At 31.9% G+C, this 13,386-nt stretch overlaps 1 protein-coding gene across 4 annotated transcripts in view; it reads left to right on the top strand.

Annotated features, from left to right (window-relative positions):
* Nucleotides 1-13,386, top strand: part of CCSER1 (coiled-coil serine rich protein 1) — an 877,572-nt gene that overhangs the window by 459,381 nt on the left and 404,805 nt on the right. For all 4 annotated transcript variants that reach the window (XM_045997844.1, XM_045997841.1, XM_045997843.1 and 1 more), the window contains one exon: nt 7,321-7,528. In XM_045997844.1, the coding sequence (XP_045853800.1) occupies nt 7,321-7,528 (208 nt within the window). The remainder of the gene's footprint in view (nt 1-7,320; nt 7,529-13,386) is intronic.

Raw genomic sequence — 13,386 nt, 5'->3', positions numbered from 1 at the left:
CATATACAAAGTTTCTGACGCAGGATGAAGTCTGGCACATTTCAGAGCCCAAATGAAGGCCAGTGTAATTGAAGCTTGAAAAACAAGGAGACAAGTTGTTATAAAATAAGGTATGGTGAGGCAGACAGTTGCTACATTATGGAGGACATGTTAAGGTATGTGTATTTTAGCTTGCCTTTTTCTATATCTTGCTTTTTTTCTACCCATCATTTCAGGTAGTAGTGAAGCCCTTCTCAAATGTAAATTTACATCTGAATGTTAAGCATTAAAAGTTATTATGACCACTTTACTATTACTCCTGTGGAGGGATGGATGCTGGTTCTATCCCTTCCAGTAATACAGCTAAATATCCAACCATAAGACAACTTGACATACAAGGTTTTTTCCCCCCTAAAATGACACTTTCAGATCAACAATATATTTTGAAAGGAAATTTGAGAAGAATAGCTTATTTATCAGCAATAGCCCTTTCGTAGTTAGTTTCTCAAACAGTTTTTAGTTCTGAAATGCCAATCTGTTAATGTAGATTTGTATCTTTGTGCCTGTCTTAGAATTATTCAAGCTGAAATTTATTTCACCATAAATAACCCAGCCGTTTTTTAAATGCAAATTAAATAAAAATCAGTTTCCAAAAGTTAAGTTTTTAGAAAGTATTATTTTCTGCAGATCTACTTAATGAAGATTTGGAAGGCAGATGTATACATATGCTTATTTATTATGGTGGGCAAATAGAGATCACTTTTATTTTCCATTCCTTGGAAATCGGCTATGGAAATCACAGCCACATTATAAAGTGTAAATCATTGAGATCCCTTATGGCCATAGACATTTGCTATAATGAAGGGTGTCAGTGCACTAAATAAGGAATAGCTCCTATGACAGCTAAGAGCATCAATTCTTTGCAAATGACATGATTTTGTATTTTGTTAGTCATTTGGACATTATATTGGGAAGTTTTCAAATAATGTGGGTGGAAGTAAAATTTCTCACTATCAAACGGATAGTGCTCCTTATAACTAAATGAGAAAAAAAGTCATGAAAATAATCTTTTATTTTCTCTCCCTGGTGAAGAAAACTCCTTTAATCACACTTAAGTTTATGTCAAGATATATATTTTCTTATTAAACTTGTCTGTCATAGTGAAAATAGAATTGCAACAGAACTTTTGAGCTAGCTTGATAGAAAATTCCTTTCACACAAAGAATTCCAGTGACAAAAGTACAAAGTGAATTTCTTTTTTATTTTATTTTTTTATTTAAAAAAATTTTTTTTAAAGATTTTATTTATTTATTTATTTGACAGATAGAGATCACAAGTAGGGAGAGAGGCAGGCAGAGAGAGAGAGAGAGGAGGAAGCAGGCTCCCTGCCAAGCAGAGAGCCCGATGCGGGGCTCGATCCCAGGACCCTGGAATTATGACCTAAGCGAAAGGCAGAGGCTTTAACCCACTGAGCCACCCAGGCGCCCCACAAAGTGAATTTCTATAGTAGTTTTAGTTCAATGTTTAAAGTGCCAGTTGAAACTCAAGTTTCTCCAGTTGAAACTTTCAAGAATACATTTAATAGAACATTTATGACCTGTGCCGTTAATCTTACTCAAAACCTTCATTTTCCTGGTACTTACAAGACTGAGAAAGGCCCATAAGTTTCAACTTTATCTAAATGTTGGTAATTTTTTAAATAAACTTTTTATTTTGAGATGATTATAGATTTGGTGCAGTTGTAAGAAATACAGAATGATTCCATGTTCTCTTTGTCTGAATAGCTTAATTTTCATTCCTGTGCTGATAAAATGATTTGATTTCTCTCTCTCTCTTTTCCTCTCTCTTTTTATTTATTTTGTCTGGAACACAGAGTCTAGTGCTTTATTATTGAGGTGATTTTTAAAAAATTAATTAATTAACTGATTAATTATTGAAGTATAGTTGACACACAATACTACATTAGTTTCAGGTGTACAACAGTAATTTGACAACTCTATGCATTATGCTGTGCTCACCACAAGTATAGCTACCTTCTCACCCTACAATGCTATCACAGTACCACTGACCATATTCCTAATGTAGTATATTTCATCCCCATTACTCATTGTTCATTCCGTAACTGTGATCCTGTATCTTCCATTCCCCTTCACCCATTTTGCCCATTCCTCCATTATCCCCCTACTCTGGAAACCACCAGTTCTCTATATTTAAGTATTTATTTCTGCTATTTATGTTCTTTTGTTTTGTTTGATTTTTTAAAATTCCACATGTAAGTGAAATCACATGATATTTATCTTTCTCCTTCTGACTTCTTTCACTTAGCATAATACCCTTTAGGTCCATCCATGTTGTCACAAATAACAAGATTTCATTCTTTTTTATTCCTGGGTAATATTCCATTATATACAAATACCACATCTTTTTTATCCATTTATCTATTGATAGACACTTAGGTTGCTTCCATGTCTTGGCTATTGTAAGTAATGCTGTAATAAACATAACAGTACAAATGTCTTTTTGAATTAGTGTTTTTGTTTTATTTGGGTAAATATCCAGTAGTGGAATTACTGCATCTATGCTATTTCTATTTCTGATATTTTGAGGCACAACCATACTATTACCTACAGTGGCTACACTAATTTACATTCTTTACAGCCATATATAAGCACTCCTTTATCTCTGCATCTTGCCAAGACTTGTTATTTTTTGTCTTTTTGCTTTTAGCCATTATGATAGGTGTAAGGTGACATCTTTTGATTTGCATTTCCCTGATGATGTGTGATATTGGGTATTTTTTCATGTGTCTGTCATCTGTATGTCTTTTGGAGAAAAATGTCTATTTAGGTCCTTTGCCCATTTTTTAATTGGATTTTTTTGGGGGCTTGAATTTTTTAAGTTCTTTATTTTGGATATTAATTCCTTATTAGATAGGATATATCTTATTAGATATATCATTTGCAGTCTAGTCTCCTGTTCAGTAGATTGCCTTTCATTTTGTTGATGGCTTCCTTTGCTGTGGAAAAGCTGAGTGTTAAATTTTAATTTATAAAGATGAACAACATTCATGAGCAACAAGGCATGTGTAAAAATTACTGAGAGTTCTACTGAAGATTCATGAAGTTGACACAGACAGGGTGAACTGTAAATAAGTGTGTTTGGTGGAGATTCCTATGTTGTTGTTTGTTTATACTAGTTATGGTGATTAATGAACCGCTGGATCCGGCCTCAGTATCTACCCCCAACCTCTGCTCGGTTTTTTTTGGCCAAGTTAAGGAACTGTCTAACTTTTTTGATACAATGCCCATTTGCTCACTTTTCTGAAACTAAAATAATTCAGAGCATTGGCAGACAGAGAATATGTCCCAAAGTGCATAGATTATATTGTCTAGTGATCCTTACTGATGCAGGAACAGGGGAGTACCTGAACCTAGCTTTCTCCTCATGGCCTTATGAGTGGCCTGTGAGAGGGGAAACTGTGGCTTCACAGTAGAGATTTTTCTCTTTTTTTTTTTGTCAACTACAGGGATTTTTTTTTTTTTTTAAGTTGAATTTACCCAGAGACACTTGGGTATTTTTGGCCCAATGAAAGTCTATTGTTAAAAAGATTGATATTTAAAATATTTAAAAGTTGTAAGCCTCAGGGACTTATCAGTCCGAAATATATTGGTCACATACATACAGCAGGATGGCTGTGCTAACCTACACAACTGAGTAGTAGTCTTTTTTAATGGCCCACTTCACTAATTACCTCAACCTAATTAAGAATGGTTTTGATTACAGTGGTCTTATAACTATTTTTCACATACAAATAAAATGTTTTGAGGTGAAAATATTCGTTTTTCATGTGCAAAAGAATGTTACAGTTGACCCTTACACAACCCAGGAGTTGCAGGCACTGACACCCTGCACAGTCAAGAATCTGTGTATAACTTTTGATTCCCCCCCAAAATTAACTACTAATTACCTAAGATTGAATGGAAACATTACCAGTAACAGTCAATTAATATATACTTTGTATGTTATGTATATTATATACTGTATTCTTATAATAAAGTTGGGGAAAAGAAAATGTTATGAAGAAAATCATAGGAGATAAAACATTTATATATTGTACTGTAAGTATTGAAAACAGTCCACAAATAAGTGGATCCACAGAGTTCGAATCTACGGTGTGCAAGGTTCAACTGTAACTAATATATTTTTTGGTACCACTCATTAAAAGTTAATAGCTGTGGTGAGCCTCTTGAGGTCAGTGACTGTTTCCTCTTGCGCTTGGCAACTTCAGCCACCATTCCTCTGCTGGATACAGTATGGATATTTTCTGTAATTGTGAAAAACATGCCATCATTCTCCCTTGTTGGAATTAAGAAATACATTCAGTTTTTTGAATTATAAAACAAATGGTTAATTTATCTTCCAAGCATTTCTGTATATAGTCCATTCTTAACTATCTGAAAATTACAGGGCTTCTTAGATTTGTAAATGTTAAACTATAATCCACAGAACCTGAGTAAACCCCTGAAATTAGTCATAGAACTTCACACCTTTATGGTTTCTGAAACGTTTGTCAGTCTTCACTGATGTTTAGATTTGTGATTGGACAAACAGGTCCAAAGAAGTAGCAATCTAACTAAAAGAAATTATAAAAACATTAGCTTAATTACTTTATTGTAAGAGTGCTAGGAAATTTTGAACTGTGGGTAGCAGACCTGCAATGCATAGCAATTTACCTTGCATAAAAATTTATGTATACAAATGAGAGATATAGTGCATTGATTATTAAAATGTTTTATTCATTCACTCATTATTATATTCATTTTTTCAACTTCAGTTGTATAATTTACCAAGTCAACCTATTATGAGCCAGACACAACTAAAACCTGATAGTAGTTCAGAACTAAAACCTGATAAATCTTTGAAAATTCTGTCTTAAATAAACTATTACATATACTGTGAAATCTAATTTTTATATTCCATTTTATCCTTAATCAGTCTTGGAGAAAATAGGACAGAAGACACTAAAATAAAATGGAAACCCTTATGAATGATTGCATAGTTCACAAGTTGTGCATAACTGAGTGTCATATTACATAAAATACATTGTAAAAGTGAAAATATAAATGATTCTTTGTGTAATTGTAGGGTGTTTCATTTGTTTTTATCTTTTTGGCCTTTTGTTTTTAGTTTCTTTTCACATGACATACAGACTCATGTAGTGGCTTTGAGCTTGCCTTGTCTGTATTCAAATTTCAACTCTGTCCCTTCTTTGCTATATGACCATCTGCACGTTACTTAACCTCTCCATGTTAAACTTTCTCAGCTTTGAAATGGGGATGATAATAATATTACCTAAAAGAGTTGTATTAACTGGTTTAACATGTAAAAGTCCTTATAAGACCACCTGAGATGAATTAAGTGTTATTATATATAGGTTCATTAATGTGTTTAGTAGGAAAACAAAAGCTTTGCAAGAGTGCCTAGATTGATTCATCCCAAGTTTACTTCTTACTAGCTTTTAAACTCTGAGATAAGTTACTTATCTGGACCTCAGTTTCCTCATGTAAGATTAAGATATTTATTATATCCACCTCTTGGACTTGCAGAGTTTCAGTGAATTACACACATGGAATGATTAACACAGTATTTGGCCTATAAGTCAGCCCTCAAAAATTTTTAGCTATTACTGTTTTTTTAAAGATTGATTCATTCATATTAGAGAGAGAGCATGAGTGAGTGTGGAGGGAGAGGAAGAGAAGAAGTGGACTCTTAGCAGAGCATGGAGCCCAGTGCAGGGCTCAGTCTCCCACCCTAAAATCATGACCTGAGCCAAAACCAAGAGTCGGTGGCTTAACCGATTGTGCCACCCAAGCATCCCTATTACTATTTAGTATTTTATTATAAATACAAAAATGAAGACAGTAATTACTGTCTTACCCAGTTGTGATCAATGAATGTATCTGTGAAGATCAAGTGAATAATTTAGTGTAATCAAGAAGTGTGTTTTACTTACTAATTATCTGATACTTTAAAAATTAATTATACTGTTGTGGGTGCACCTGGGTGACTCAGTTGGTTAAGCATCAGACTTGCAATTTTGGTCATGCCATGATTTCATGGGTCCGGATATCTAGCTCAGACTCAGGCTCCGCACAGAGTCTCCATGGGATTCTCTGCCCCTCCACCCATGCCCCACTATTCACACATTCTCTCTCTCTCTCTCTCTCTCTCAAATAAATAAATAAAATCTTTAAAAAGTGAATCTATTATGAATAATCAGAATTGAATAAAACTAACTGAGGGTATATTTCTTACTGGTATCTTTTCTTAGTCTTGGTGGCAAGGTAGAAGACTACTTTATTTTTTTTTCCTTTCAATTTAGGTTGCTAAGTGACCTTGTCATATAATTCAGTAAATAATACACATAGAAGCTATTCAAATTGAGCACAAGTCCTAAACTATTTTTTCATAAATAGCCTGAGCTATGCTATCATGTTAATTGTCTTCTTGTATAGGCCCCTTGGCTTTAAGAAATGGAAACAAATTCAGAAAAACTCAATGAAAAAGACTATTTCCATAAGCTCCTCTTTTGCACTATTTTTCGATTCCTGATCTGCACATTTGGAAAACTGTCAACCTTAGTATCTTTACTTTTACATACATTATCAATATAAGCCATGTTAGAGGATTTCCAAAATGCAATTATTTTCAAATAATTGTTGATTATCAACTAGAACAGGGTAAATATATGGGTATGTTTTTCCACACATTACTCTGCTAAAAAATTTAATGATTGTTTGATAAACAGACTTATTACATATAAAGTTATGCATCTTCCATTTATTTTACTATTTTCACAGAAAATCTTATGTATACAAGTCTTTCTTAACTCTAAAAATGGCTATTGATTGCCTTAGTAATTTAACATAATTAACAAAATTATTTTATCTTAATTTTTGGTTTCTTAATCCTTTATTTCCAATTAATTTTTAAACATCTTTAGAAAAGATATGAAATTTCTCTTTTGGTGATTTCTGTTGACTTCAACATTTTTAAAAAAGTTAATTTAAGAAAGTATAAACATACTGTTATCATGTATAAATGAAATTCCTAAAAGGGAAGAAAATCAAATTCTAAAATAGTGATTATCGTTGAATCTTACTACTAAAAATACAATTGACTTATTTCATAATTTTGACAAAAGAGTCTCAGAATTTTCAAAGACTAATAAGAGGAAATGCCAGTCACAAGGAATTTTTTCTAGCTCACTCCTGGCATTGAGCAACAGTTTGGAAAATACTTCTCTAAATATGCTACATTGTAATTTTCTTTTCTTGTTAGGAATCTTTCCCTGAAATTAACAAAAGACATTGATCAGGAAGTCAGGTGCTCCCATATCAGCCGAATGCCCAGCAGTCCATCTGCAGACCGGCCCCTGCAGGGTGTGGAAGAAAACGGAGGCCTCGATTCTTTGCCCTTCAGACTGATGTTACAGGACTGCACAGCCGTCAAGACGTTATTATTGAAGATGAAGAGAGTTCTTCAAGAGGTAATGGTTTACTCTAAGATTAATGTCTTTCAGTGCTGGTAGACAGTGGATTCCTCAGACTGGTTAGTCCCTCCTCTGTTAATAATTAACTGCATGGCACTAGGCAGGGGTCAAGTATCCTCTTGCAGCTTAGATTTTCTCATTTGTCAAATGAAGGATGTGGAGCTCCAGTTTATAAGGTACTCTTCAGCTCTAAAATTCCAAGATTCTGTGAAGGAATTGAAAAAGAATAAATTGACACCAAATCTGGGCAAAGTTGGTTAAAGAGAAATGGGCATCAGCTTTTAACCTATGTTTGTTTATTTTATATGTTGGTACAAAGCTATTGAGAGACGTATTAAATGGACTTCTTTTTTCTTCTTTTTTTTTTTAAAGACAGTGAGAGAGAGGAGGGAGGAGGGGCACAGGAATAGGCAGAGAGAACATCCTAAGCAGTCAACACACCCAGCGCCAGGCCCAGACCCATGACCCTGAGATTATGACCGGAACCAAAAATCAAGATTCTGATTCTCAGCTGACTGAGCCACCCTAAATGGATTTCATTTTAATGATATTGATCCTTTATTTATATGATACCATAAAAGTAGTGTTCTCATTTTTGTCCCAGTTAACAATCAGTCTAGTGAGATCTAATCTGAGTGAGTGACTGATTTGCCCACTGAATACAGCTGCCCTCCTACAGTCTGTGCTCAGATGATGAGTTAGGAGAATGCAGAATGGATTATTTCCTCTTTATGCCAAGTAATCAGCCATTCTTTAGGATTTAAGTGTGCTGTGAGTTTATTTTTATATTTACGACTGTTTTCTTTGGGGTTTTCTACAAGCAGTGCACATATTAATGTTATTTCAAACATACAAAGTGAGAGATCAGAAATTTTAAATGACTTTCCTCTACTAGTTGTGTGAATTCAAGACAACAGCCTAGGATTTCTGCTTCCAAAGTTAGTGACTTTTTACTGTATCCCACTATTGTTCAATTGATTCATGTTAATTGATAGGAGATGATAATAAATAATGTGAGAGCAGAAAAATACAAATATTTAGAATGAGTAGTATTATGGTTCCATTACAAAGATGATCTCTAATAATTTGCTTTTCTAACACTTCAGTGATAATAATAATAATGCTAGCAGCTACCACTAGAGGCCAGAATGGAGTCAGGAAGACAGAAGGGAATTTAAGAGAATATATACCATAGACTATTGGGAGCATTCAGTCGTGTGTTCTTATCAGCTGTTAATGTAAAAACTGGAAGAGATATTTGCATTATATACCAGTTATATTGCTGGGGTGGTTTGGGGTCTAGAATCTAAATAGTGGTATGCAGGAGTAGTGCTTTTATATTTGATCACTGTTAGAATTTCAGGAATTTTATTAGCTGTCAGTTATAAAACTAACGTAGTCTTTATATAGTTTTTATGTCAGACATAAAAACTAAATTATATACACTTATAATGAAACACATTATATTTTTAGAAGGGTAGTCAATACTGAAAACCCATTGTGTCCTATTTATTTTACTGTATTCTACTATTAACTATTTACATCTATTGGATCTATATGTGGAAATATTATATAAGGGCTGCTGTGTAAATTTTCCAATTTTAGATACATATATGTCATTTTGGTAGCTTGAAATCAGCCACACAGGAGTTTTATGCCATAGGAATTGACAAAAACTACAAAATTAGGGCTTTAACTTTTGGTAAGCCTGTTAAATATTTAAGAATGCACTATATTTATGACTATATGGTTTCTATTCTATACTGAAATGTAAGTGTTTTGCTGCACTTGTCAAATCTCCCTGACCTTTGGCTTAACATGCAGCCCAAATCTCTTTGAACAAAGCAAGCTTAATAACAACTGTTATATTGAAAGATACTAATCTCAAAGTCTGTAGTGTTCAACTGGTCAGCTAGAGCTGCTCCCTTGCTCTGAGTTTTAATTTAAAAATCAACAAGTAAAAGGGAAGTAGGAAGAACAGACAGGAAGTGTCAAGGCTTTCTTAGGGTACTTAATTTAAAAAATATTTAATATTTAAATATAATTTTAAAAATATTCAGTGTTATTCACTATGGAGTCCGTGTCCTGAATATATTGAGATTGTTTTTATACTTCCATCTGTTTTTATTCATTAAAGAATATTTGAAGAATCTGAAGACAATTGATTTTTAAAGCTGATGTGTAATGAGTAATAATTACTTGTTTGCTAAGCCCATCCAGAGAGTGGGGGGTCTTATTCTTTATTGTCAACAAGAAAAGCTATATTATGATATGATTAGCATAGACAACTGTTCTAGTTTTTATAATAGATACCTTTAAAAAAATTGCTTATTTAAATATTCTTGGGGTACCTGGCTGGCTCAGTTAGTGGAGTATGCAACTCTTGATCTCAGGGTTGGGATTTGAGCTCCATGTGAAATGTAGAGATTACTTAAATAAATAAACATTAAAAAGTGTTCTCTAATCCAGGAATTTTCAAATTCAATTTACTTCTCAGTTACTTTTTTATGTTGTATGGCAGTCCCACTTTTATACACAGATTATTTTTTAACTTTAAGAAAGACCCAGTTTTTGGGATTTGATTATTTATTTGATTTTTAAAATGAAAAGGAATTAATGAGTTTAATATATCACATTACAAGATTCTCCTACTTAAGATTTTTCCCAGTGGTGTTCTGTTGTATTAGATTTTAATTTTGAGGTGGGTTAAATGTGGATAATTTGAGTGGAATCTCATACTTTTAATTTTGTTCTCCCTTTTTGAAGATCATTTGCTATTATTAAAATGCATATGCATATTTCCAACAGCTCCGAAAACGTTAACTCTTTATTTGAAAAAAAAAAAAAAAAAAAAAAAAAATGACTTTGGGCCCTTAGAAATTCTATTGTCACTTTATTCTTCAGCATTAGTGATAAAAGTCACTGTAGCAAGGGGAAAACTATGTCATTTTATTTCTTCCTTTTTTGTTATTTTTTCCACATAATTCTGTTAACAGTGTAAGAAGAGAATGTCTAATGTCTACAGAGAAAGTTTCTGTTCTCTTTCCTTTTAGTTTGTTCTGTTCTCTTTTGTCACTCTCTCATGAAGTTTGTTCATACTGTAGTAACTAACTGAGAAGACTACTGGGAAGAGATTTCAGGTAAGATGAGTAGTATAGTTTCTAGAATGATAACAGCTAAGAAGAACATTTATCTAGGGTTGTTTTTAATCCCCCACTACTATCCATGCCTTTTTAGTTTATATTTAACAAACAAGAACTGGGTACATTCCCTAGCAAATTTCCTGAATTATAAGGCATTTTAAAAAAAAGAAAGAAAGAAAAGGAAAAAGTTAGATAAATAACAAAAAAAAAATAGTTAATGTTGTGAGATGAGTCTGTTCTCATAATATAGCTAGATTAGTGAAGATCAGAATACCATTTATTTAAGAATCAATATAATTTACGAAGCCATAAATATTTAGGTTTGTAATTGGTGGTAGAGTTCTTACCTATTTTCCTTTTTCTTGTCACAACAACCTAATAGTTCATACTATTGAATTTTATTATCTCCAAAAATAATACGGAAAATTTTCAAAGGTATTTTTCTAATTTTTTAAATTTTAAATATAAGTCACAAATATATGATGAAGTATGGAGCATTTTGAACTTCACTATTCATCATTATTCAATGGACATTCAAGAGTTTTTTTTAAAAAGACACATTTCAGTAAAATGATTTCAGTGATTTTATAACTGACATTTTTTCTATCTGCACAAATCAAGAGCAAATGAAAAGCCTATAGAATCCTAACTCCAGCAATGGACAATTACAGATTGGAGGAAAGCAACTGTGAATAGTCATAAAGTAAGGATATTTACCAAAAGCAAGCAGTTAGCCATGTAAATGTAGATAGCAGTCTAATAATTAGACTTCTTTTTATATTTTTTTCAAAATAACAAAATCACAAGTTTCTGCTGTCTGCTTTATGTTTATTTGTGCTTGCTCAAAAAATGTGTTTAAAGTAAAAATTGAAAAAAGATGTGCCATTAAAACTGCAAACACAAGAAAATGAATGGCAGCACTGTCAAATAGGTATAAATATAAGATGTATTACCAGAATCAAAGGCCTGTGTTTCATATTGATGAAAGAGTCAGTTCATCAGGAAAATATAATTATACATGTGGATGGCCTATTTATGTAGCTTATAAATATATGTTACAAAAATCTGACAAAACTAAATGAAGAAATAGACAAATTCACATCATAGATAATTTTAACTGTGTTCTCTCAGAATTGATAAAACAGCTACACATGAAAATCAGAAAATTTTCAGAAGATTTAAACATCATCAAGTTCTTTAACCCCACTGAGATTTATAGATTATTGTAATTAATAATAGAATTATACAATCTTTTCAAATCCATGTGGAACATCACCAAGACAGAGTATATGCTAGGTCATAAAAAAGTCTCAATAAATTTGAAATGTAGATTATATACATATATATATATAAATATATGCAAAATGAAATTAAATAGGAGTCAGAAATGATTAACTAACTAGAGAAACATCAAATATTGAAAATTAAACAACAAATTACTATATACCTAATGGGTCAATTTGAAAACTTGAGAGGAATTTTAAAGTGTTTCAAGTAAGATGATAATGATTTTGATAATATAACACATTTGTGGTATATAGTTGAAACCATGCTTAGAAGAAGTTCATAGTTTTAAAAGTTATACTTAAAGGAAGAAAGTGCTATAATTGATAATTTAAGTTTCTTCTTTAAGAAACTTGAAGGGCAAATTAAACCTAAAGGAAGAAATAGAAAGAAACATGAACAAACTTAATAAAATTGAAAAGAGATAATAGAAATAGGAAATTTATAAACCCAATTATTTTTGAGAAGTTTTAAAAAAAAGGCTGAGGAAGAATAAAGAAAAAAATAAGAAACACAAATTTCTAATGTCATCAACGAATCGAGGCAGGAATAATCAGTACTAATTCTAAAGACATTGAAAGAAGACAAGGGAATACTATTAACAACAGCTTGACAATAAATGTAACAATATAGATGAAAAGCACAAATTCCTTGGCAAAAATCTAGCTTTTCAAAGTTACATAAGAAGAAAGTAAAAGTCTGCAAAGTCCAATTTCTATTAAAGAAATATTTTATTATTTAAAAAAAATTAAGTCCGGTAGTTTCAGTGCTGAATTCCATAAAATATTTAAGAAAATCTTAAGAAAAATGTTATGCCAAAAAAAAAAAATGAAGAAATGCAGGAATAGAGTATGTTTCTCAGCATGTTAGATATGGCCAGCATAAACCCATTACAAAAATCTGGCAAAATCTTTACAAGTAAAAGGAAATTACAGAAAAATTCCCTTTATAAATATAGATGTGCAATTATTTTAAAAATTATTAAATGAAATTGAGGAACATATAAATAAACAATGACTTAGTTGGTTTTATTACAGGAGTACAAGGTTTAACATTCTAAAACTAATCAATGTAGTTCACAATATTAATGAACTAAAAGAAAAAAGTATGTGATTATATTAATACATGTAGAAAGCACATTTGGAAAACATTGAACACCAATTTATGGGTAAAAATAAAATTCTAAGTACATTAGTAATAGAAGGGAACTTTTATTCCTAGTTAACAATCATATTTAATTGTATGAAGTGAAGTACAAAAATAGTACAAAGTGAAACTTCTCCCTGATATTATTAGCAAGGTAAGATGTCCACTCTCACCACTTTTAATGAGCATTGTGTTAAAGCCCTAGCTAGAAATAAGGCAAGAAAAAGCATTAAAAACCTTAAATATTAGAAAGAAAATGTAAAACTACCTCTACCAGTAGAT

Source organism: Meles meles, chromosome 2 (assembly GCF_922984935.1).
Source record: "Meles meles chromosome 2, mMelMel3.1 paternal haplotype, whole genome shotgun sequence".
Classification (NCBI taxonomy): domain Eukaryota; kingdom Metazoa; phylum Chordata; class Mammalia; order Carnivora; family Mustelidae; genus Meles; species Meles meles.
This window is presented reverse-complemented; position numbering and strand designations above follow the sequence as displayed.